The 26526-nt window shown below is 41.3% G+C and overlaps 1 protein-coding gene across 1 annotated transcript; it reads left to right on the top strand.

Annotated features, from left to right (window-relative positions):
* Window positions 1–489: 489 nt before the first annotated feature.
* Window positions 490–25795, top strand: MAP4K5 (mitogen-activated protein kinase kinase kinase kinase 5; the record flags this gene model as incomplete). The annotated part of the gene is made up of 23 exons (XM_010167758.1): window positions 490–571; window positions 1209–1325; window positions 1649–1727; window positions 2758–2816; window positions 3862–3926; window positions 6689–6733; window positions 7607–7649; window positions 8107–8317; window positions 9075–9172; window positions 9274–9315; window positions 9938–10022; window positions 10113–10192; window positions 14236–14296; window positions 15210–15212; window positions 15302–15416; window positions 15551–15609; window positions 17033–17136; window positions 18076–18253; window positions 19208–19276; window positions 19968–20060; window positions 21917–21987; window positions 23080–23135; window positions 25708–25795. Coding segments are annotated over 23 exons (1903 nt in total), but the record flags the coding sequence as incomplete, so codon positions are not given.
* Between the last annotated feature and the right edge of the window lie 731 nt (window positions 25796–26526).

The following is a 26526-nucleotide window of genomic DNA, read 5'->3' as shown; positions in this document are numbered from 1 at the left end:
CCCTGACATTCTGTGATTCTGTGTGATTCTACATGACACAATCACCTAAGTTGTTCTAAAAACAGCAACAAAGCATTTTAAAGAGTAAGCTGAGTCTTTGTCTAGAACTTTGTATTGTATTTTCCTACCTGCAGCCAAGTTCAGTGAAATTTGTAAGTTTGCCTAGATTTTGAGGGCTGCCTGGGTGCATAATTCACAATTTTTATTCCTGATTTCTAGTTTCGTAAAAATTGAGACTGGAAAAAGTTGAAATAGCACCATACATGCTTGGTTTATTTTCTATACCAAAACGTTTTCCATGCAAGTTCCATTAATCAAACGTTTTTTTTCCTATTTTGTTATCTTGGAAATGTAATTATTCAAACTGAGATGAGATACTTTGGACAACATTCTAATTTGGTACACCCTTTCGTAATTTGTTTAGTAACTGTGTTAAAATGAAAAGTAGCTTCTTGAAAAAATAAACATAAAATCTAATTTTTCTTTAAGGTCATCAACATTCCATAATTTTGTCAAAATAGCACTTACAAAAAATCCAAAGAAGAGACCGACAGCAGACAGACTCCTTTCTGTAAGTGACCTGGAACATTTAATGACATCAATAAGAGATCCCTTGCCTCAAAGTGAAGAATAGATCAATAGGAAACCAAACTGGAACAATTTTCTTTCTCTCATCTTACAAGATGGGTGGTGAAATCGGAAGCAAAGAGACACTGGTCAGCTGTAGGAAGTAGCAAGATTTTGTTCAGTGTCCAGATTTTTAGACAGTTCTTGGGATGAAAAATTACAGGAATTTGCCTCATGCTCTGTCTTCAGCCTGTCCTTTCTGCAAGTGGGTGTCTCAGCCTCTTGGTATGGTTGCATAGATGTGGAACCTTCCTGTCACCCAAATAGAAAGTGGATTTATTTAGCAGTTGTTCATGTATCTGTTTCTGTCTTCCTAAACTTCACTGAACTACTGAAAAATGGCATTTAAGGTGTAATTGTTTGGTTGACTCAGAGTTTAATTTCCAATTAAGAGTTGGCCAAAAATGTAGCATTTCCATGCTTATGGAGGGGTTAGAAAGTCTAGTGATTGAGGAGTCGTTAAAGAACTACTCAAGCCCTCAGAAAGCAGGCAAAATTCAGTAGCATTCTGTAGCAGAAGTTTATTAATGGAAATTGCATATCAGTTGCATGTTATAACTTGTTTTTTCCTGCGGTTCTAGCATAGCTTTGTCGGGCAGCCTGGTCTTTCAAGATCTTTAGCAGTTGAGCTGTTGGACAAAGTGAATAATCCTGACAACCATACACACTACAGTGAAGTTGATGATGATGATTTTGAGGTGAGAACACCTTTTCTTTTCTGTCTTTAGGTAAAACTACTGTTTAAATACTCTGCTTTGCTTGGGGAGCCTAAGATTGCAGCTTGGCAGGGGCACTGCCCTGACATTTTGAGAGCTCTGTTTTTAGAATTACCGTGTGGCAGAAGTGCTGAGGGGGTGTTTAGAAGGATCCTGTGCATGAGCAAGGCTAAGACAAAGGTGGTGTGTGTTACAGTGTGTGACTCCAAGCAGCTATTAATTCTCCTTGTTGGTTTGATTGTTGATTGAGACGCGACAGAAAGCCGCGCGACTTTTCTCAGCTTCTCCATGTATAACTCTTGCAGCCTCACTCCATTATCCGCCACACGATTCGTTCTACGAACAGGAATATTAGGGCAGAACGAACAGCATCAGAGATAAACTGTAAGTTCCTGAGGTACTTGGCCCATTTTCTGGTGTTGGTTTTGCTTCTATCGATGAAGGATGTCGATGTCGTTCTTTTGTTGTGTACTCTGGAAAGTCTCTTCTACTGTTGGCACATTGGAGAAACAAAAATAGAAGAAACCACACATACACATGAATTTTCAATAATATTTTGCCAAAAACAAAATTAAAACTTGCAGATTTTTCTGCTGTTTCATTCCATCTCGTTGCTGCATCGTAATCTTGATGTAGAAATCTTGCATGACCAGCGTAGCCTCGCAGCTCTGCAATTTCTGTCAGACCATGCAGCCTTACTTAAAATGTGCAAAAACACTAATAACATGCAAACATCAAAAAATGAGAGTGAGTTGATAATTAGGAGGGCATCTTTTTACATTAGTACATTGGGTGTCATGGTGTGATGAGAAAATATAGAAAAAAACCATAGCATTTTGTGTTTGTCTGAACACTGTTTCAAGTTCATAAGTTAAACTTTTCTTGACCCTAATGGAGCGCTTCTGGTTGCAATAGTTCTCCTGACCAGGGTGCATGTTAACATCATGCATTTTCTTTTAACATAACTTCTTATTTTCTTTTAAAATAATATTAATACATAACTCGGTTGACATTTTGGGGCTAGAAACAGCCTTTCTCCAGGTTTGAACAGATGTTTTTTGTAGTGTTAATGCTGTCTGCTCCTCTGCATCACGTACATCACACTTTTAGGAAGCTTTCTTCTCTTTCACATGCATTAAAAGTAACATGGTTATGTAGTTAAGTTTTAGTGTACTTTCATATAATGACTTGGTATTCACTTTTGTTCTTTCTTTCTTGTGGGTTTCATATTTGCAAATTTAAGCATTTAGACAATAATGCTGATAGTGAAGTGATGGTCATGTTTTACAGGCAAATTCAGTGTTGTGTACATAATATTTAGATCTGTTACAAGGTGCATTTCACTGTAGTAAGCATTGAAAAGGCACGAGTATAATGTTGTGTGTATTAAATTTGAAAATGTAATGTTTTGTAGTTGATAAGCTGCAGTTTGAGCCCCCTCTACGGAAAGAAACAGAAGCTCGGGATGAAGTGGTAAGGACAATTTTGGTTTTTCCTTCATTTATTAAAATCATACTGTCTTAATTGTTTTGTGGTTCAAATCTAAGTAGTATGGTCTCTGAAATATAAAGTCATGAGAAGACCACTCTTGGTCCCCAGACAATTGCCACATTTTTAAGAAAATGAATTGCCCTCTATGCTTTGTGCAGGGAGTCATGCAGAGTTGAAAAAAAACCCAACATGTGCCAATTAATTTGATAATGTGAAGAGGCCCTTCTGCATTCGAGTCCCTGATCTTCCCATCATCAGGGTTTATTTGCTGCTTGTTTCTTGGAAGGCTGCCAGCTCGCATGCAGACAGTTCTGCCCCCTGTGAGCTGCTGCTGTTTGTTCCAGCCCTCAGCAGTTTACTGCAGATCAGCTAATTAATGTTCTTTGGGATTAGCATGTGCCTGTGTACACAGGAGCTCCATTTTTTAATGTGTTGTGAATAGCAACAGCTGCCATTAATTTGAATTTGCAGACATTAGTGCTCAGCACTCCAGAAAAATCCCATTCCTGTTTTTTTACAGCTGTAGTCCAGCTCAGCAGGTAGGTAGGAGTTCATCCTTTTCTGAATGTGACTGATTAGATCTGTACACAAATCCCCTCAGGTCCCCTTAGTGCCATGTCTAGTGACAGGAATGTTCCCAGCCTCTGCTGATGACATCTCCTATGAGTTTGGAGGTGGCTGCAGTGTATTCTGTTGTTGGAAAACTGTCTTGGAAGTGCCCTGAGTGGAAAATCCTTACTGAGTTTTCACCATAATTTTTTGCTTTCCTATTATTTATTGCCACTTGATATTCGTGTTGCACCATTTCCAGGTGCTGCTTTTAACTCTGAATCTAAGAAGAAGAAGAAATCTTTTAAGCAACTGCTTTATAATTAGATTGTAAAATATTATTTCACTTTGAAATTTTATTTTACTGCTTAAGGGCCATTCTACAGGTCTTGGGAATCTCTCAGGCCTCTTCATGCGCTGTGAATAAGGTACTAAAATTTGATAGGGGGGAAAAAATTGAATATTTCTTCATCTTCAGGTTGTGGCAGCTGGCACTGACTTTGCTTCGCATTGGAATCCTTTTGTTGATGGTGGAAGCAGCAAGTAAGTACAGAGTTTAAAAACATCTTTTATTTCTCTGACTTACTCTGAAAATACACTCTGAAAGAAAAATTAAGCTATGGTAGAAAATCAAGCCCTAATCCACTTGAATATTCATAAAGTTAAAGAAGATTTTACCCAATATGCAGTCCTCCTCCTGCAGTTTGTTAATCATTCTCTTGGGGAATGGCTTTTAATCTCTTCTAACCACAAATAGTAGTTTGTTTTAAATTTGTTGTAGCTCCCCAGTTATAGATGGAAAGTGAAGTGTTAAATGTATGGCCAGTTGACTGAAATAAAACAGCCCAAGTCAATTTTCTGAAGCAAAGCTGGTAACTTTGCAAGGGCTGAGTTCAGGATCCAGCGCTGGCCTTGCACTTCTCTTCTGAGCTGCAGCTCTGGTTGTGACATCCTGTGGCAAAGCACATTGGCAGCCCTGAAGTCGAGTCCTCACAAGAAAGGGAAGGAGAAGCCAGTTCTGAAAATTTAGTTTTACCAAATTCAGTACGACTGCACGGCTGCTTCTGCTGTGGGTGTCTGATCAGTGATCTGTCATACCATCATGTTGTGTTCTGGGTGAAACGTTTTAGGTAAAGATACGCTATAATGGATTTTCCCTGGGATAAAGCAGGTCTGCAGCAAGGGAGTGCAACTCTGTCCAAGTTAGGACTGAATTTATTAGGTATGTGGCTTCCTTTTGCTGCAAACTACTGCATTCTGCCTTTAAAGGCAGTCTTGGAATTGACAGTAAAGAATACAGAAGTTCAGGACTGATGTACATATAAAGATGGTATTTCAGTTGCAATAATTGCTGAGCTAAAAGAGCCTGTTTCCCATCTTGATTTGGAGCAGAGTAGCAGACGGGGAATTTCTTTGGCTTTTTTGCAGATAAAGTCTTGCATAAGCTGTCAGCTGACGTGACAGCCCCCTGGAAAGCTGGCTGTGTCCTGGAGATTGCCAGTGTTTGGGTCTTTTTTAAGTTCAACCTGTTTTTCTGTTCTCACTCTCATTGTAGTAAAAATTTGGGGTTGCTCTCTAGGCTCTGCCTCTCCCTGCCCAGTAATGACAGCAACTGCTTTCCTTCCTCTCTGGGTTTGTTTGTGTGACCCTGCTGAGCTGCAGATTGAAAGCCTTTTTCATGAACGCTGGCTTTTCTGCAGACAGCTGGGATCCACGGGGTCAAAGAGCAGGGAGGGAGGGAAGCTCCTCCTGGCAAAATGACTTATCGATTAGATTGTGTTTCTGTAGCATTATTAAGATTTTCTATACCAGGTATATTAAAGGCAGAATGAATGTAACCATAGCAAACATTGCTGGGGCTGTAAATGAGTAAATAGACCTAGATTAAATATTGAAAAGAGGACGGGCATAAAGTTTCTGGATGGTGAATCTGTGCTGCTTACTTGGAAACCACTTCCAGTTTGAAAAGATAAACAGGAAACGCATAGCTCCTCTGTCCCAGCAACTGTGAGCAGTGCCAGGGACGTAGAGAGGATATGTGCTGGGGGGTCTTTGCTTTTCATGTCCTTTGGCTTTTATCAGAGTGAATGGTGATTGGTATCTTTGACTCAGGAATTACTTGATAGAAAGGGGAACACCAGAATGTGTGTGATGGATCCACCCCGTGATGGAACTTATTTCTTGGGGGTTTTTTTTCTCCTTCTTATTGTAGCATTTTAAAATAACTTTTTAAAAATAAATTTTCTCTATTTTTGATGATTGGACTTTTTATCTTTTAAATTTTTTAGCAGTTCATGTTGGCAACTGTCTGTCACTTTTCCTTCAGAAGTAACTCGCAGGGAAATTTTACATCAATCCAGATTTTGCTGGATTAGTTTTTGTATAATGTGCTTTTGTTTTCTTGTTTGTTACCCCCACGGTGATTCCTCACTGGGTGAGGTGTTGTGTGGTGGAACGTGGAAAGATGTGTGAGTTGGTGGGGTAGGGGGGTGTCTGCTCTGCAGGCAGAGAGACTTGGACTGCCCCGGGCTGCTGCAGCCTGCAGAAGCCTGTCCCTGGTTGAAGACTGAGACAGGGCAGCTTCTGAGCTGCCTCTTCCACTTCACAACCGCTAAATGCAGAAGCCTCCGCTTCACAGTATCCCAGCAGCACGCTGAGAATGTATTTTAATTAGATTTGCAGTTTAGATTTTTTTGGTTTTCATGCAGTTTGATTTTTTTAATTTTTTAAAATTTTTTTTTTTAAGACACAGCTTGAAAATTGCCATTTTTAAAAGCGTTACTGTTTTTTGTTTGTTTCAGGATGATATTTTCAGTGCTGCTTTGATCCTCTAGTCACAGTTTCTTTTTTGACCCTGAGGTAGCTTTGAAACAGAAACTCCCACTGTGATGGGAAATAGTCTGTGTCTTTAGCATGTAACACTAAAGGAGGAAACTTCCCTTTGTAAAGGCTTTTCTCCCTTTGTCTGCCAGTTACTTCCTCTGTTCTCATATTTTAAATTTTTTTTAATATTGTACTGTTATTAGGCATTTCAACAATTTTTAAAATACCAAGTAGGAAAATGAAAGATGAGTTGATGGCATCTGGTATGGAAGAGAGTTTAAATGATCAATAGGGGCTGAGGGGAAGGAAAGGAAAGAACCACACTAAATGAAAAAGGGCTTAATGCAGTGAATAAGAGCAATATTTTGTTTTGAAAAGGGTTGGGAGATGCTTGTTATGAAACTAAAAGACATCACCGATGGGTTTAGTTGCATGTGTTGACTTTAGAGCAGAGCTCTTAATTTTATAAACATTTTACCTAGGGGACTGCTTACAAAGTTTGTCGATGGGAGTGAAGATGTTGAAGAGTGAGTGGACCTCCTTCGTGTACAGTTGTGTTTGCTCTGGCTAAAGCAAGCAGCGTTCTGGCAAAACCTCTTTCCTTAAAATGCTGCAGGCATGCTCCTTGTCAGGAGAATGTCCACTAAGCAATGCTTTCTTCCCTTGCTCTCCTTCCTGAGGTTATCTTAGCGTGCCTATGGAAGTGCCTAATACCCTAAAGCAGATTTTGTGTTGATTAATCCATCAATCATGAGCCAGGTCTGATAGCGACAGGACACGCGGATATTCCTGCAGAGCTCTGGTGGGGTATGTGCAGCTCCTCTGGTGCCCAAACGTTTGTCTGATCCAGAGCAAAAGCTGCAAACAGCACTGAACGGTGGTGAACCTCTTTGTCAATTGGCCTGAAGTTCAGCTGCAGTTGGGGTGATGTGAGTAGATGACCAATAAACTTGTTTTCAAATAAACTTGAAAAACGATGGGACGACATTACTCTGTGACACGATCTACTGGCTGATCCAGAAATGCAGCATATTCATTGTTGGGAAGAATTTTCTAGAAAAAAACGAGTGCAAAAATGAAAATTCAAGCAGTGGAAGAGGGGGCACCTTCAGAGAACTAGTCCCTGAACGTATATTTATTTGCTCATTTCAAATACCCTTCACCACAGAACGCTCTGTAACGTTGACATTTATGAAAGAACACGAGTTTATCAAACAACACTTCTAACAAGAGTAGTGTGCTTTTTTTTCCCCTGCTCTTGGACTTCTAGTTTAACCCTGTTCATGCAACGCTGTGATCTGTCTTTTCTATGCATCTAGCTCGTCTTATTTGCAGTCTGTCTTCTGAAGTAACTCTGTTTGTGTTGTTGGTTTAACTGAGGCTGCACCTTTTCCTTGTAGATCAACACTAAAGCGAGCAGGGCCACCTCCGCTACCTCCTAAGGTAAGAGATGGTGGGTTTTGAGAGTTCTAGGTGGCAAACCCCACTTGTGCAGCCCCTGCAGTGCTTCCATCTGATGCTGTCAGTAGGTTAGAAGTTCTGCTAAATACCATTTGCTAGTGGACTTCAGATTTTATGTTGACTTGTAGTCTGTGCAGTCTCAACCTCTGGGGACTCCTGGCCTTGTACTCTGCCCTAGACAGAGTGACTTGTAGGTGTTTTCCCTCTATGCTGCTTGGGAAGTCCTCTTGTTCAGCATTCTGCCTGCTGCTGTGATTTTCCATCAGAGAAGGAATACCTCTTAGATTATTCTGCTGTCAAATGTCTTTTGTTTTTTTTTTCCAAAGGCTGTTTTTATTTTTTAATGTAAAAGCAGTCTGACTTGAATTCACCTTGCCTGAAGTTTATGATTCCAGGTGCCATTTCCCAGTTAATCTTCACCTCTTTGGTTTTGTTGCAGCCAAGAATAAACAGTTATCCTGAGGAAAACCTCCCAGATGATGAGAAATGTCAGACAATAAAACATTTCCCAGACTCACAGAACAGAGCCCTCCCAGCTCACAGGAGACAAAGCATCCCTGTTTGTGGACCCCAGACCGATTCCTCCCTCGTTGGTATGACCAGCAGCATCAGTAGCCCTGGATTGCTCACAGCTAGATACAGCGACTTGGGTAAATCCATGACATTTCCTAAAGGTGTCTGGCATCCTGGAAAAGGAAATCGGTTCTAGAGTCAGCTATTTTCAGTAGATAATTTTTCAGAATTCAAGCTGATCACGAGGTGCAGCTTTCCTTTTTACGTGTGTGCTCGTTCTTATAAGAGCCATGACCCATCATGGAAATGTTCTTCCAAAACAAGGACACTCAGCCAGTCAGTGCCATTCCTGTTTTGCCTGCAGGAGTAGCATAAAAACAATGTGCAGGGAGGATCATCTGCAAGGACCTTGCCACAGCTTTATTCTCAGTTGTTCCTATGTTTGGCCCAGGAACTGTTTGGGTAATGGAAAGCCTTGATTACTGTGTAGCTTAGCACGCAGAAGAATGACCAGCTGTCCCTGGAAGGGTTCAGCTACCTGAGATGTGTATATGGAAGTTTCAGAGCTCATTTCTCTGCTCCTGATAGACACAGGGGAGAACAGGGCAACAAAATATCATAGACTCACAGACTGGTTTGGTTTGGAAGGGAACTTAAAGCTCATCCAGTTCCAACCCCCCTGCCATCAGCAGGGACACCTTCCACTAGACCAGGTTGCTCAAAGCCTCATCCAGCCTGGCCTTCAACACTTCCAGGGAGGAGCAGTCACAGCTTCTCTGGCCAACCTGGGACACTGTCTCACCATGCTCACAGCAAAGAATTTCTTCCTAAAAAGAATATTTTCTACTTCACTGTGTCAGGTGAGCTACAAAATATGTCTGTGCTTCTTTTCAGGAAATGGGGATGGCATGCTGAAACTCGTTGAAGAAAATACAGAAGGATCTGGACAAATGCCTCAATTGCCACGTAAAAAAGAGAAAAGAGAGTTTCCTGTAAGTACTGTGACTCTCAGTCAGGTTTCACTGCCATGTTAGCTAGCTAGTTTTATATCAGTGTGTGGGAGTTATTTTATGATCTTTCTTTTTTCCCACAGAAGCCAACCATCAATGGTTTACCACCAACACCGAAGGTGCTGGTAAGAAATCTCATTTGCAGTAGGAGCTGTTGGAAGCCTGCTGTCGTGGCATCTCTAGTGTCAGCAGGTTTATGCTAGAATAAGCCACCCGCTCATCTGGGGTGCTGCATCTCATAACCAGTTACTTTTCATGTACTGAATCCACAAGATCTGTTTCCTTTTCTTAAAAGCTTCCTTTCACCATTCAGTCTGGATGTGAAGGGTTGGAGACTTCACTGGCTCTGTGAGTTTTGATCTCCAGTGGCAATAAAGAGAAAGCGGGAGAGGTGGTAGTGATGTGAGAGGGTGTTACTACTTCAACATTTCTGCTCGTTTTCCCTTCATCTGCCATTTACATGAGCATTCAATGTTGTTCTTACCCAGCAGGTGCTTAGAATTGTTCATATTCTGATCCCTCTTTGCGTTTCTTAACGTATACAAAGTGTATGAAAAGGTTTGGAAAGCTGCATTGTAGCTTTTGGGGAAGATCAAAATGTTTTGCATTGAGGCCTATTAGAGTAAGTTTGTGTCTGAAATAAGAGAGCAGCAATGTGTACAGATGTGTACTTAAGTGGCCAAATGCCAGAAGATAAACACTTTGTACTATAAACTTGTGTCAGGTTTCAGGTTTGGTGTTTTTCAGATGGGAGCGTGTTTTTCCAAAGTCTTTGATGGTTGTCCTTTGAAGATTAATTGTGCGACATCGTGGATACATCCAGATACTAAAGGTAAAGTTATTTTAGGTTTGTGTTTTAAACCTGCCTGTTGCCGAAGTGGTAATGAGCTTGTGAAATAATCAATTTCTCTGAATTTTTTAGATCAGTACATTATCTTTGGCACAGAAGAAGGTATCTATACTTTGAATTTGAATGAACTTCACGAAGCAACAATGGAACAGGTGATTTTTGATGTATTGAACACACAGAATAGATTTGGGAATATAATAAAGCAAGAAAGTTTGATATTAGAGGGGATAGATGGGATAGCAGGCTTTGTGGCATAAACTGATTCACATCAAAGCCAGCAATGGAAGTCCAAAAATGAGTAGTTCCCCTACCTACCCGAATGTTTTTGTTGCTGCTTATGTATCACTGTTTTGAAAGGAGTTCTTTATGAACATCTTTTACTTGGAGACAACTGGTTACCTGCCCTTTCTCTCCAGTGGCTCTCCACTAGATGGCATATTGCTTCTCCACTGGCTGCTGCCAAAGCCCTCATTTAAATTAATTTAGCTGACATTTAATTTCGCTGACATCACCACCGATAAATACGCGTTTGCTTCTGTTTTCTTGGGCTCTCTAACCCTTTTCCAAAGCCACTTCATGGTATTGTTACATTTGATTTTTTAGAATCAGGAGTAGCAGAGTATTCTTGGAAGGGAAGCATTGGCAGATGCTGATACTGAGATTTGTACCTGGAGGTTTCTAAAGCGGTTCACAAAGGCACTTCAGGCCAATAAAGAGCATTAAGTTCAGTTGAGACACAGCACAGGTCAGAAAGCAGAGGTGGCAGGGTGGGTGTATCTGTGAGTAATAGTGAGAGAAGGGTGATTTCACAGAAAGGGCACCTCACAGAGATCTGTGCTTAAGAGGAGAAGGTCCTCTGTTTCTGGGAGCATCGTGCTAGAGTACAAAATTCAAGAGGAGCAAAAGAAAAGGGGAAGCAGTTCAGCAAGGTCATGGAGGGGGGAAGTTTGACACAGACAGAAGCAAGAGAAGATTATAAAGGGCTTGATGGTGAGAGTTGGGATTTTGAATTCAATACAATTAGAAGATCCTTGATCCTTAAGTTAAGAGAGCTGAGGGTGCACCTGAATACAGTAGGATAGGGTTGAATATGAAGTTGTTTATCTTTTTGTAGCCTCAGTAGATGTGGGGAACAACTACTTACTTCTATAATGAATATCTAAAAATTGTGGTGGCAGCTGTTGGACACCCCCTGGCCTTCTCAGCTCAATTTTCTCTTTACTCCGTTAGTCAAAGCCATCTCTTTCCTTGTACATTTTCCTAAATTATTTAATGTAACGGTCTTCTCTGGGTTATCCCACATGCTTTTTTTTCTATCCTATTGAAAGGTTAGATATGCCAGTGGTAGGTAGAGAGAACATTCAGTGCACCCCAAAATGAAAGTTTCCTTTTCTGTGAGAGCATTAGTTGGCAGAGGTCAGGTGTGATCCACTTCAAACCCCCGAGGCTTTACCCCAGCACTTCTGCCATGCCACTTGTTTCCTTATTTGCTTTTATTAATTTCTTATTCATTCATGAATTCTCCCCACCAAATGCACATTTTTAACTGTTTCTCCAACTTCTGATTTCAAATTGCTGATAGCTACTCTTGTTTTATGTCCAACCAGTTGTATATTTTCTTTCTGCAATTTCTTCTACCCCCTATTTTCTTATTTTGCACATGGAAATGGCACGCAGGACAAGGACCTTCACGTGTGTTTCACACTGTGCTGCTTCACTGCCCCCAGCAGGGCAGTTATTCTGCTAAAGAAGGAAATTCAGATGTTCAAGTACAGCTTGTTCTGTACAAGTCTGCACTAGCTGCTCTTGTTGTCCCTTGGTAATTACAGAATCCCAGAACTGCCTCGATTGGAAAAGCCCTTTAAGATCACGGAGTCCAACCATGAACCCAACACTGACAAGTCCCCGACTAACCCATGTCCCTCAGCACTGTGTCTACACGACTCTTCAATCCCTCCAGGGATGGGGACTCCACCACTGCCCTGGGCAACCCCTTCCAATGCCTCAGAACCCTTGCAGCAAAGAAATTCTTCCTCACATCCCATCTCAACTGCCCTGGCCACAACTGGAGCCCATTTCCTCTTGTCCTGGCCCTTGGGCCTTGGTTGAACAGACCCACCCCCACCTCTCTCCACCCTCCTCCAAGGGACTTGGACAGAGCCACAAGGTCTCCCCTCAGCCTCCTTTTCTCCAGGCTCAACACCCCCAGTTCCCTCGGATCTCATCACGCGTGTGCTCCAGACCCTTCCCCAGCTCCGTTGCCCTTCTCTGGACATGAATTAAAAAGTACGTGGCCTGTTCCTGTGCTACTCTGGATATCCAGCCACTCAGACTACTTTGCAGTTCCCACCACCTTTTTTAAATTTTTTTTTTTTTGGCAAAGGTACTGTGTTGCTGCTTCTTGAGGGTGCTACTCTGGATATCCAGCCACTCAGACTATTTTGCAGTTCCCACCACCCTTTTTTAATTTTTTTTTTTGGCAAAGGTACTGTGTTGGTGCTTCTTGAGATCCGTGTTCATCCTCCATCAGTTCTTGAAGATAATCAATCCTGAGACCATGGGGTTTAAGTACTCTAAAGTAAACTTTATTGGGACCTGCTGACATGAGTAGACCTCGTTAAAATAGTGTGTCGTATTCTTTTCTGCTTCTAGCATCAGTTTCTACCCCAGTGCTATTAACTGTGTTAATCATGTAGTTTTTCTTCCCTGCCAAACAGCGGGCCTGGCCTTTTGTTTTCCCAGTCACCACATTTATCAACTTCTCTTATATCAGTAATTTGATTTGCATCTTAAACTTTCTTATGTTTCTTCCTTCAGGCTTATCTTGTGATTGCCTCTTTGTCTTTAGCATTGTGTCCTAGTTTCCATTTTCTATATTACATATTTGTGATACTTAAGGCATGGGGGAGAAATCAGAAATATCTGAAGAAATAAGAAACATTGGGGTGGCTTGGAGATGCTTCATAGGGAACAACTCTTCTGCTTCTCTTCCAGTAGGGCTGTTAAATTAAGCCAGTGGGAGCCAAATTAACAATAAACAGTGGGTAACTGGCTGGAAACTTTTTGCTATGGGAGCTGCAAATGCTAAGGAGTTATCTGAGTTCAGAGACTGGACAAATTTATGGAGGATAAATCCATTGAACTTGGTCCCTGGCAAAGTATTAGGTGCAGTATTAGTTACATTCTTTTTTTCCGATGTTTTCACCATTTTTAGGAGAAATTACATCACTTTACAGTGGCTGTTGGAAACAGATTCTAGGTTAGATGGACATTTGCATGAACCAATACATTCATTATTTGGTAGAGCCTTGATTCAAGCATCTTCTAGTGTGTTTGGCACAGTGGACCTGTCATCTGTTGTCTTTTTTAATAGTCTCCTTTAGAAACAGCTTAATTCTTTTATTGTTCTTGGAATTTTTTGTTTATTGAGGGAGGATCTTACCTATGAATACTGTTCAATAAATTTAGCCTTGTCTGTTTTGGTTTTTTTGGGGTTTTTTTTAAACAAAATCCTTGTACTTATCCTGTTGTCCTTATCCCTTCCTTTGTTAAGACTCCTGAATGTTGTCATTTTTCATCCCTTTTATCAAAATTCCCTTCAGGTTGTCAAGAGGTTCTTCTTAACTTCAAAATCTTCTCAAATCTAGACTAACTGCCCCATGAGTCACTTCTTCCCTCTGAAAAAACCTAAGTCCCAATGCCTTCCTTGAACTCTTTATAAAGCAGCATGTTCACACAAATAGCCAGGCAGGTAAGTCCCACAAAATACAGGATTTTCTGGTAATTCAGGTTGCTCAGAAAATACTAATGCTTTTTTCCTCTCTGACTTTTGTGGGGTTTAGTAGATTCCTGTAGTAATGTTCTCTTTCTGTCTCTGGCTGTCATTCCTGAGCAAGCTGTATCTTTCTACATGGTATTCCAGCCTTGGCAGTTCTCCCTGTGCTGCTAATTAAAAAAGAAAGAAAAAATTGAATTTTGAAAGTTTCAAGGGTAGAAGAGGGAAGGAATGAAAACTTTCAGAGAAAAAGGCTAAGCAAGGGTCCAAAGAGTGAATTAAGGGGAAACTGGAGTTGCAGCTGAGACTTTCTCCAGTGTTGATCCAGGTGGGAATGGTGGTGGAGGTGGAGCAGGTAGAGAAAACCATAGCTGGAAATTCCTGTATGTTTCTATTAATGGAAATATTTTCTTTCTTCAGTTGTTTCCCCGAAAGTGCACCTGGCTGTATGTTATCAATAACACCTTAATGTCCTTGTCAGGTATGTATAAATAGAAGGAAGATTAATAAAATTCTAAATAAAGAGAAGCATTTAAAGTCATAATTCAGTACAATGTCTTTTGATTGTACTGAAGTAGAAGATTATGCATTGTTTCTTGTGGAAGACTTTCAGAGATAAAACTGGATGTTTACGAGGAATAGAGCCAGTTGTTTGCAGTGTCCCACCATATTTTTTGTTAAATTTATTTATTTTTAGTTAGCTTGTTATTTGTCAAACAAGAGTTGCCTCTGCCAAGGCTGCAATTTGACTGAAAGTGTCTAGAGAATCTAAGGAGTGTCCTCTTCTTTGGTCCCTGAGCTAGGAGAGTCAGAATGTGGATGGATTTCATGTGTCAGAACAAAATTAGGAGAAGAATCAACATAGGTGCATTATCAAAATGCAGATGCAGTTTGTGATCAGTCTCAGTGTGTTGTAGTCTGGCAGCATCTTTGGTATGGACTGGATTCAGAAAATAAATCCACCCTAAAACAAAATTAGTCTCAACTTAAAGGAGAATCAAGTGGCTGTGAAATCCTACTAATCCAGCAGATTGATTGTGTAAAAAATACATTTTTCAGCAGTTGTCCTGGAATAGGACATTCTAGATGGGAAAGAAAGGCCCTGTGGCATGCAGGCACTGTGCCTTTAAACATGCAGGGGTTTGTGTAACACCACTTCTGTTTGATTTAGAGATAGAGAAAATGTCCTGGTATAAATAATTGTTGTTGTATAATTACATCTTTCTAAAAACATTTACATAAAACTAACTTTCAGAGCTGCTTTAATGTTACTGGAATGAACTTTGAGTTGAATGCCATGTTCTTCTCTAAATATCCTTTATTATTGTAATCTTGTTTTATTTTTCTTCATAACTGGACTTGAAATACCTGATGCACACGCTTCGTGTCTCTAGAAGGTAATTTTCCATACCTACATTTTTCTAAAATATACAGATCTCTGCTGGAGCTGTGGGTGTGATGTCAACTGTGCTTTTCTCTCTTACAGGGAAAACCTTCCAGCTCTACTCCCATAATTTAATAGCTTTGTTTGAACAAGCCAAAAAAACAGGATTAGCTGCTCATATTCAAACCCATAGGTTTCCTGACAAAATATTACCAAGGTACAAATCTTTCACTTGGAGACAGTTATTAACAAGTGAAAATTCCCATAAATACTGTTTGTGCTGTTGAATTGGTGGCACAAAGGGCCTTCAACATCTCTTGTTGATTCATTTTTTCATAATTGTTGTTCCAGGAAGTTTGCCTTAACGACAAAGATCCCTGATACAAAAGGATGCCACAAATGCTGTATAGGTGAGTAGGTGTTCAGTTTTCCAGTTTTTTTCCTGGCCTTTGTCATTGGGCATTAATGACACATCTTAAACTCATGTCTTTTTAATAAACTTACAGTTACTTCATTGTTCAGAAAACAGTATGACTGCCTTATTTCTTAAGCTTTCCTTTTCATTAATGTGGGGTTCTTTATGCTGCTCACTGGAAAAGCATTTTTCATATCAGCTCTTAACCTAGAAATGTTGCTGTCTAGAGCAAGGCCCAAAGGGAAAACCTGGAGAATGGCAGCAGCACACAGCTGGTGGGTGTTGCACACTCTTGTTTGAGAGCTGCTGAAGCTCTTGAGTGACCAAGTCAATGTTTGGGGTCACTGGCTTCAGGCTGCCACCAAAGCCAACTAGTTCCTGTGACCTGCAAGCTGCCTGTGCCTGTAATGCTTGTTCCAGAATCCCAGCCTTGTGGCACATGCACAAATACCCTTTGTGCTTTGTCAGTTTGGCTCAAGGTTTGACCTAGAGCAAACTTCTAGTGAGGCTAACTTGAAAAAATGTTTTCCACAAAGAAAGGGCTGGATGTGAATAAAAATTATATCAGCCTGGGGAGGAGTGAAGCCATCACTCAAGTTCTAAGTACACATAAAAGAGTTAAAGCTTGTGAAGTGACAGATTAGGGATTCTAACCCCAGATCTAATTAGGGGTTGGAACTGGATGATCTTTAAGGTCCCTTCCAACCCAAACCATTCTATGAGTCTATGGTTTGTCTTTAGCTTCACTGACTTCCAGAAAGGCTTGGGCTTTCTACAGAATACATGTCCTTTTGAAAACTAGTCCTAGTGCTGTGTGAAATTGTACCTTTACACACTTAAAAATACTTAAGCAAAGTATAAAGTACCTCGTTGCAAGCTCGGATATCCTGTTTAGCTCATATAAAGGGTTTACAGCAGGCATATTTACCAATGATTCCTGAGTCAGGCTGCTCTTGTATCCAACTGAGCTTAAAAAAAAACCAAACCCCAAACCCTTTATCATGGTACTGCATTAGCTGTCAAAGTTCACAAGAAGTTATGAGGCATCTTCCCTGCTTGGGAATTTTTTTTTATATAAATCACACTTTGACCCAGACCTTTCATTCCCAGTGCTTACACAGCCCCAGGAAGAAGGTGTCACAGCTTTTCTGGCCACTCAGCATGTGGCCTCTTTACTGGGACTCAAAGAATGCTAGTGGTTATTAATTATAAGTATAGATGAATTTATCTGGAATGTAGCACAATATTAATCACTGTGGGTGTTTGAATGGCAAGCCAGAAAGCAATTAGTGTGAAACTGATGGTATTTCTTAAATTATGTGCAAAGATAGCTGTAGGATTTTTTCAAGTATGCATTGAACTTCCAGGACTTAAAAAAGGTTGTTTTCTGGGTTTTTTTGTTTGTTTATTTTCTATAGTACGAAATCCATACACAGGACATAAGTACCTATGTGGTGCATTGCAGTCTGGAATTGTTCTACTACAGTGGTATGAGCCAATGCAGAAATTCATGTTAATAAAGGTCAGTATTTCATTTTAGTTTAGAACATTTAATCTTCATCATTATACAGTTGTTAAAATAACCTTTCCAGAATTTGAAATGGAAAGTACATCCCAGTCTAGTCCCATTTCTGGGTTCTGAGCACTTTAAAATCTGGCTTGACACATTTTGACTAAGAAAATCTTGTGACTGAAATCAGTCAAGTGTTGGATCAAGCCCAATACTAGCAAAACCAGACCAGCATATACCCCTGCACAGCATAATGTTGCTCACAGCTCATGCTGTCTTTAAAAATCACTCTTACAGAATCCCAGAATTGCCTGGATTGGAGAAGCCCTTTAAGCTCATGGAGTCCAACCATGAACCCAACACTGACCAGTCCCCGACTAACCCATGTCCCTCAGCACTGTGTCTACACGACTCTTCAATCCCTCCAGGGATGGGGACTCCACCACTGCCCTGGGCAACCCCTTCCAATGCCTCAGAACCCTTTCAGCAAAGAAATTCTTCCTCATATCCCATCTCAACTGCCCTGGCCACAACTGGAGCCCATTTCCTCTTGTCCTGTCCCTTGGTCCTTGGTTGAACAGACCCCCCCCCACCTCTCTCCACCCTCCTCCAAGGGACTTGGACAGAGCCAGAAGGTCTCCCCTCAGCCTCCTTTTCTCCAGGCTCAACCCCCCCAGTTCCCTCAGCCACAAGGGAACTCAGCACACTTGTGCTCCAGACCCTTCCCCAGCTCCGTTGCCCTTCTCTGGACACGCTCCAGCACCTCCATGTCCTTCTTGGAGTCAGGGGCCCAACACTGAACCCACCAATCGAGCTGTGGCCTCAAAAAAGCACTCTTAGTACCAGTGAAAAATTCTGCCATATCTTTTATATTTTGTGCATGTTATTTTAGTTGTCTTATTTACAAGGCAAAAGTCAACTTTACAAATACCTTATTATGTTTTTTTCCAGCACTTCGATTTTCCTTTGCCAAGCCCTTTGAATGTGTTTGAAATGCTAGTGATACCAGAGCAGGAATACCCAATGGTCTGCGTAGCTATCAGCAAGGGTACTGAACCAAATCAGGTAGTTCAGTTTGAGACAATCAACTTGAACTCTGCTTCTTCATGGTTTACAGAAATTGGTGCAGGTAAGACTGTTGGTCCATCTTGTGAGCCATTTTATTGTCTGGTAACTGTTGGATATCCCTTCCTCGGATGTCATTGGGAAACCCTTTAGGCCAGGCAAAATGATGCAGCTTCTCTACCTAAAGCATATTGAAACTGATCCCAGGATCTTCTTGTGATGACCTGCTAACTTCAGTATAAAATATCTTTCTTAAAAGACTTCAGTTCTAGACACATCTTTTATTTTATAAATGTCTTCAAACAGAAGTGCAGACCCTGCTGATTGGGTTCTCATTTGTGGTCGCATACTTTTTCCTGGGATCAGTGTTACTCCTCCTTCCCCTTCTTTCCTGTGTAAAGACTCACATAACTGCATTCTTGTCTGTCCTCCAGCCCTTGGGGGAGGCTTGTTGTCTTCAGTAGAAGATTTTGTTTGATCTTCAAAAACTAGTTGATACATTGCAGATGCTTTTCTCTGCTGGCTTTGTTGGGTATACTTTTTAAAAATTTAAATACTGCTTTTTAGCAGCTGTACCAAGGACTTCATTAATAAAAACTAGAAACACTATTAAATCTAGTTTAATATCAGCACAATAGTCCTTCCAGATGTGGATTTACGGAAATAGAGCATTTTTTTAGGAGCACAGATTCCCTTGATGATTCCTTTTGTTCATTATCTTGCCTCTTCATGAAGGAAGCTGACTTACTGTGCAGAACTTGTATTTTATGCCAATAAACAGTAGTGTTTTCATATGAAATACCTGCCTGGAACTGATGGGTTTGTCCTTAGACCCTGTACTCCTCTGCCAGAACATTCTGGGATCATATAACCTTAAAAAAATTTACAAGAGTAACACATACTGTAGATTGCAAAAGACTCCTGGCATACTGAAAAGGCTGGTGAGAGATTGAGAGGTGGGAAGGCAGAAGTCAGTCTTATGATGTGATATAAAATAATCTGTTTTCTTTTTCACAAGGCAATCAGCAGTTAGATGCCATTCACGTAACACAGCTGGAAAGAGACACTGTGCTAGTCTGTCTGGACAGTAAGTAACACTTGGGTAACTTACTACACCTTGTGCAAAACTTGTTTTGCCACATTGTTGATTTTTAACTCTACCACAAATTAATTTTTCTCCCTTCATTACTAATTTGTGTTGTAATATTTCCAAAAAGATAGAGTTCAGATGAGTGGGTTTTCATTTTGACTCTTGTGATTCTGCTTTCCCTCTTCGTGTGTGTATTATTCTTGTTTCTTTTCAAAATGAAATGTAATGCAGCATCATAGATCAGAATTCAAATAGATGCCAGTCAGAAATTTTCAAAATTTACTTTAATTTGCATCTGTGGCATCTGCTAGCAGGCCAAATAGCTAACACTCCATCATCCCCAGTAACCGTAACCACGACTCTCGTGCATCAGAGGTTAATACCTCAGTGGGAATTTTGCAATGACTTAGTCTGCCTAAATTCCCAACTTTCGTGTTGAATTCTCATTTGTGTGCTGTTTGTTATTTGCAGGAAGGCTGTCAGTGGAGTCTAAAGAAGTGTATGAAAAGGTTTTCTATATTTATTTTGAGAGAAAAATGCTTTTGGATTCATTTTAAGCAAATACTGTAGATGTTGGGTTTGGGCATTTCTTTGTGCTTGAAAGGTGAAATTAGTATTTCATACTTGAAGCCGTCAGTAATCCTTTTCAGCAGTGGGGTTTAATACTTGTTTTCCTCTTTTTCTTGAGAATTTGTGAAAATTGTGAATTTACAAGGGAAGTTGAAGTCAAGCAAGAAATTGGCCTCTGAGCTGAGCTTTGATTTCTGCATTGAGTCAGTGGGTAAGTGATTTGCTTCTCTGTTGTCTGTCAAGGACTTAAGAATTTAAAAGGGATGATTGTTGTAGGATTTTTAATAATCTAGACTGGTCTAGTGCACCCATTGGGGCCTGATGCTAAAAATTGCATGTGTCAGGATATTGTGAGCTGTCTCTTTGTCTCCACTGATGTGCTGAAGAAAGTGAGGCAGTTGCCAGATAGTGTGGCCAATCTGTGTGTATTTCCATCTGGTGCAAATCCATTTCTGTTTTATAAGTGAGATGTATCATGATTTAGTTGGGGGAAAAAAAAGGCTGACTAGTTTCTGGTCATTTCCATAGTATTAAGAAAAACTTTTGGGGAGGAAAAAATGTTTTACTAATACATACATTTCTGTTAGTCCTCTAAAAGGTAAGATTTTATTTAAGGTGATAGCGCATCCATTTTTTAACAGTCGGGGTAATAGTATTTGAATCTAATTTTTAGAGGACAGACTGCTATCTTTAGACTACTAGAGGACAACAGTCTTACTTCTAAAGCTTGAATTGTACTTGTCAGGCAAGTATTTCTGCTGTAATAAGCTCTCAGAAGTATCTAATTAACCTTAAGTTTAATAATTTTTTATCTCAGGAACTGAACTTCTTTCTGGATTCAAAAGACACATCAGTAAAGACACAACTTGATTTTGTTAGTGGTTCTGTACAACTTGCATTTCTGGGTTCTTCAGGCATCTTCCCTTTAGAAGAAGATTCTTGACATGGGTATTTTGGATTTTAACAGCAGTTGGTAAAGCAGTGTACATTCTTTTATAGAGCATCTCTATTTAGACATGTCAGACCCATCCTGAAGGAAGATATTTTTAATCAAGCCTGTGATTCTTCCCCTAAATTCTGATGTTCTCATTAACTGCTGTACTTGTACCATACAATATCTCCTGCTGACACATGCATAACATGACCATTGCCTTTTCCTTGAACTCTGAAGGAATTCATAGACAGAAGCATTTTTCCCCAAGTCTTGCACTTACCAGCTGATACTGAATAATGTGAACAGTTCTTTACACTCCAAGGAGTCTTTTGGGAATTCAGGGTATTAAACAACTCCTCATTTTCTGATTCCAGGGTGGAGTGGGGAGTAGCAGGTGAAGATTAATCTCAGACTGTTGTGACAAACATTGCTCTTAGGATTCTGATGAATGCCTTTGTTCTGTATATTTAGGACGTGGCTAATGCTGAGCAGATACACAATGTGACTCAAAGGAATAGTAAAGGAAAGCAAGTAGGATTTAGGAAAATAAAACATGGTGTAAAATATGTTTCTGTAACAGTGCTTAAAGAACACCAAGCTCTTCATCCATTATTCTCAGCAATCTGTTAATGAAATCATTCTGAGCTGGTAGCTTTCTGTGTTCTCTTTTTGGCCCTGAATGGCAGACTTCATACTCACATCTATTTTGAAGTAAATATAATAACTCAAATGATCTGTAATTTGCAGCAACCCACAGTGTTTTGCTTGGCAGCATGATTATACACTTCCTGGTGTTTTCTCCAGAATCATTAGGAAAACAAAGATCCAAAGAATAGAAGTGAAAGGGGGAAAAGGAAAAACCAGAGATGCCTATCTTGTCCTGGCAAACAGGGAATGTCTGAGTGCTGTGTTTCGAATTGCACTTTAAAAAGTAAAGTGCATCTCAGATCCAAATAGTCATTTCAATCCTGTTTTTCAACAGTGATTTTGGAGTTTGGTTCTTCTACCAGGAGTCCAAGTCTCACCATGTGCTTTCTCCACACGCTTCCCATTATCACTGCTGGTGAGAACCCCAGGTTTCTCTGGTTCAGATAAGCCACGCTTGGGTCTGATTTTGTGTTTCTCCTTTGCAGTGTGCCTTCAAGACAGTGTGTTGGCCTTCTGGAAACATGGCATGCAGGGCAAAAGTTTTAAGTCAGATGAAGTAAGTGATCTCTCAGTCTCTCTCCAGGTTTAATTTCTTCCTGCTCCTTATTTATCACTTGATCCTTTGGCCCCTCTAGCTACTTCATAGAATCACAGAATCCCAGAATGGTTTGGGTTGGAAGGGACCTTAAAGCTCATCCAGTCCCAACCCCCCTGCCAGCAGCAGGGACACCTTCCACTAGACCAGGTTGCTCAAAGCCTCATCCAACCTGGCCTTCAACACTTCCAGGGAGGAGCAGCCACAGCTTCTCTGCCCAACCTGTTCCAGTGTCTGACCACCCTCACAGTGAAAAACTTCTTCCTAATATCTAATCTAAACCTCCCCTCTTTCAGCTTAAACCCATTTCCACTTGTTTTGTCATTAACTGCCCTTATGAAAAGTCCCTCCCCAGCTTTCTTGTAGCCCCTTCAGGTACTGGGAGGCCACTAGAAGGTCTCCCTGGAGCCTTCTCTTCTCCAGGCTGAACAGCCCCAACTCTCTCAGCCTGTCCTCACAGCAGAGCTGCTCCAGCCCTCGGATTCCCGAGTGATAATGCTTGTGCTCCATGTTGTCATTGCTTCAGCTTGCTGGGTTGCTCTCTCTGAGTTCCCCCTCATGTGTTGCTCTCGGTAAAGCTCACACACTTGCTTCAGCCAGTTCTGTTTCCAAGAATATCAGTCAAAGACTCCTGAACTGTTTCTGCACAGAGCCAGTACAGATCTGGTGTAAGCAGCATTTGGCTTTCTTGGATCTTGGATGAAAAACTCATGTTGTCAGCATCCCTTTTTTAAAGAGCACTGTCCTTTTTGATGACATCCTCTGTGAAAATGCAGGGAAAGCCGGTCAGTCTCTGCTGACCAAGGTTCAATCAGCATACTCCATCTGTGCCACCAAATCATCTAGACTGATAACAGTCTACAATGTAAAAAGTATTTAAAATAAGACTCTTTTGCTTGGCTTCAATTTATCTGATTCAGTCCTGTAATTTGCACTAAATCATATTTAAATTTTTAAGAGACCGGTCTTTTTTTTTTCTTTTTCCTTCCAACTCCCACCAATAAATTTCATTTTGCCACTGAAGTGGACCTGAATGTCTCCATTTTTCTACAGGTTACCCAAGAGATATCAGATGAAACCAGAGTTTTCCGCTTACTGGGATCAGACAGGTAATCACCTTGAAGAAACAGAAACTTTTTCTTTTACTTAAACCAGCTTTCTAGCTTCCAGCTGGAATTGGCTTCCAGCCCACCACAGACCTATCCGTAGGCAGTCCTGGAGGAGGCACTAACACTGTTTCTGCCTGCAGTAGCCAAAAATTTAATTAGTGATTGCATCTGCGTCCAAAATTATTACTCAGAGCCCCTGTGACTCCCCCCACTTTCCACAAGGTGTGAACACAAACCCAAGTGTGAGGAGATCACAACAGGGAGAGATGAGAGCTGCCTTTGGCTTGTGGTAAGCAGGGTGCCCAGTGCACTTCTGGAAAACCTTGTTTCTGGCTTGGATTTTCCTGGTGAACTGGTGAATTATCTTGGCAGCTAGTTACTTAAAAAGAATCTTAACTGCTCTAGGCCTTGAGGTCTGAAAATAGCAGAGCAAACCAGATCACATACAGGTTTTAATGCACAGTGATCTGAATTCACCCATTGCCCATAACATCCCGACGATTCCTTTCAGCTGCAGAGGGTGGGATGAGGTGTGGATGCCGCGAGGTTTGAGACCTTGGCAGAAGCTGCCCCAGTCTCCGGATTTGGACACATGTACTTGTGGTTTCTTAGACAGCCAGAGTGATAAATGTAGAAGTGGATAGTAATGAGTCAAGAAATCAGTTCTAATCCCTGATCTGCTCCCTCATTTGGCCTTTGGGAAGCATGGCTCTTGCTTCCTTTCTGTAAGTAATCCATAATTTAGTGTGTTTACATTCTTGGATTCCCCGTCCAGAAAGCAAGGGAGAGCACAGCAGCTCTTTTGAAGAGCAGAGGTAGACTGTGCAGGAAAGAACTGAAGTCTGCTTTGCATCTGAGTTACCCATGACCCACTGTACTTGATCACCACAGTTAGAATTGAGGATCCTTGCCACTGAGATCTCAAAAATAAACCCAGTGCAACCTTTGGCAATGCTTTTTCTGGCTGTTATCCCCTTTATGCAGACAGGCAGTGGTAATGTCCTTCCCTGTTACCCCCAGCAGAACAGGGGGCATTTTATTGCATAAATGAGCTTTTGCTGAGGTCCCTTTGAGAGTTCAGGTGGTACATTTGGCTTATTTGAAAAGCAGGTGGAAAACAAAAAGCAGAGAGAAGTTTAATCTTAAAAATGAGAGGATATAGTCCTAGTCCTAGGAACTGGTGCAGAGAAGTGCAGTTGGAAGGGAGAGGAGAGGTCAAAGGCCCAACCTTATCAGCTGCTGAGATGATTGTCAGGGTTCAGCATGGGACAGATGTGTAGAAGACAGCGGTCAGCATGCCAAGGTGGGGAGAGGCAGGTTTTCCAGAGGAGCCTTAAGGAACATGATCCAGCAGGACAAAGGCTGAAATGGTTGAGTGTTCCCTATGAACCCAGCGGCTGATAAATATTTGGAAGGGACGAGAACTATTTAGGTTAGTGGCTGATGCTTATCACAAGATGTAGGAGGTATAAACAGAGATGACAGGAGGGTTGCATCTCCTCACAACACTGCCTCTGAGATAACTTACCTGTAGAAGCAGACACATAGCTTTTAAGGTGGAGGATGTTGATTTGGAAGGGGTTTCTAACACGTGGCATGTGCCTGTGCTTGAGGGGCAGATTCTGGTTCAAGAAGCTGCTCCTAGTCCTCCGTCCCTTGTGTTTTCTGCTTTAGTGTTTTTAGCAGTAGTGCTGGAAAATGAGGTCACTGATTTAAAGAATCAGAGAATCACCTGGTTGGAAAAGACCTCTGAGATCACTGAGTCCAACCGTACCTGTCCACTACTAAACCAGATCTCTGAGCACCTCATCTACCCATCCTTTAAACACCTCCAGGGTTGGGGACTCAACCACCGCCCGGGGCAGCCCCTTCCAGTGCCTGAGAACCCTTTCAGTGAAGAAGTATTTCCTGACATCCAATCTGTACCCCTCTTGGCACACTGAAGGCCATTGCCTCTTGTTCTGTCACTAGTTACCTGTGAGAAAAGCCCCCCCCCCACCTCTCTCCACCCTCCTCCAAGGGACTTGGACAGAGACACAAGGTCTCCCCTCAGCCTCCTTTTCTCCAGGCTCAACACCCCCAGTTCCCTCAGCCACAAGGGAACTCAGCACACTTGTGCTCCAGACCCTTCCCCAGCTCCGTTGCCCTTCTCTGGACACGCTCCAGCACCTCCATGTCCTTCTTGGACTCAGGGGCCCAACACTGAACCCAGCACTCGAGCTGCAGCCTCACCAGTGCCCAGGACAGGGGGAAGAGAACTTCCCTGGTCCTACTGGCCACACTAGTGCTGATCCAGGCCAGGATGCCCTCGGCCTTCTTGGCCACCTGGGCACTCTGCTGGCTCATCCTCAGCTGCTGTCAACCAACACCCCCAGGTCCTTTTCCCCCCACTCCTCCCCAAGCCTGTTGCATTTCATGGGGTAAAATAAATACCCAAGATATTTAGCAGAACCTGTATCCCTCCAACCTGTCAAAACCTGTGAGCAACAACTTTGTTCCTCCTCAGTAGTTACACCACGTGCTTCGTGTTTTGCCGCTAACCCTTTTGGATGCTGTTTGTGTTTGGTTGCAGGGTGGTAGTGTTAGAAAGCAGGCCAACAGAAAACCCGACTGCACACAGCAATCTCTACATCTTGGCTGGACATGAAAATAGTTACTAAGCAGCAGTAACCTAACGCCAATAACAGAGTGAATTTGCCACACGAGGAACAAAGAAGCGTTAGGAAACTCAGCACGAGCGGGACTGTGACTTACCCTGTCTTTTCTTGACACCTAAATGATGATGTTTTAGGGTGGAAATCAATACAATTTTTTGCAGCTGGGAACAGCTGGTTCTGTCTCTTGCCACTGTGTGGTTGGTTATATTGAGTTTGCTTAATAAAAGCTATGAGATAAATAGCCCTTTACTCATTAGTTCTAGGGAAACAGAGCCTTTAAAAACAATGGTTTTGCAGTAAAGGTGCCATAAACTGTTAAATATTTTACTTCCCTTGGATATTTGTTATATTCTGTAGATATAGATCTAGCGCTGGCTGTTTCCCTGTTTTATACTGAGTCTTATTCTTAATAAAAAAAAAGATTTGTGTAGGAAGTGAAAGCATCTGCAAAGCTTTTTTGGTTTTAAATCTGCCATTCGGTATGGCTTTGTATAATAGACTATTTAATCCTTATTTATTAATCTGCTGCTAGAATGGTGTAATGTATCTAACTTTTAGTAAAGGAAGGTTGCAGAGCAGCTTACAGGTTTGGTTTTTTTTTTTTTACAATTGTATAAAGATTTGATTATACTTTTTTTCCTTGTAAGGATGTAGTGCATTATTGAGGGGTATGTTACAACATCGGTTGATCTTGTAAAAATGCAGTTTTGTACAACAAAGTATTTTGTATTGAT

Source organism: Antrostomus carolinensis, unplaced genomic scaffold, assembly GCF_000700745.2.
Source record: "Antrostomus carolinensis isolate BGI_N321 unplaced genomic scaffold, ASM70074v2 scaffold26745, whole genome shotgun sequence".
NCBI classification, from domain to species: Eukaryota; Metazoa; Chordata; class Aves; order Caprimulgiformes; family Caprimulgidae; genus Antrostomus; species Antrostomus carolinensis.
This window is presented reverse-complemented; position numbering and strand designations above follow the sequence as displayed.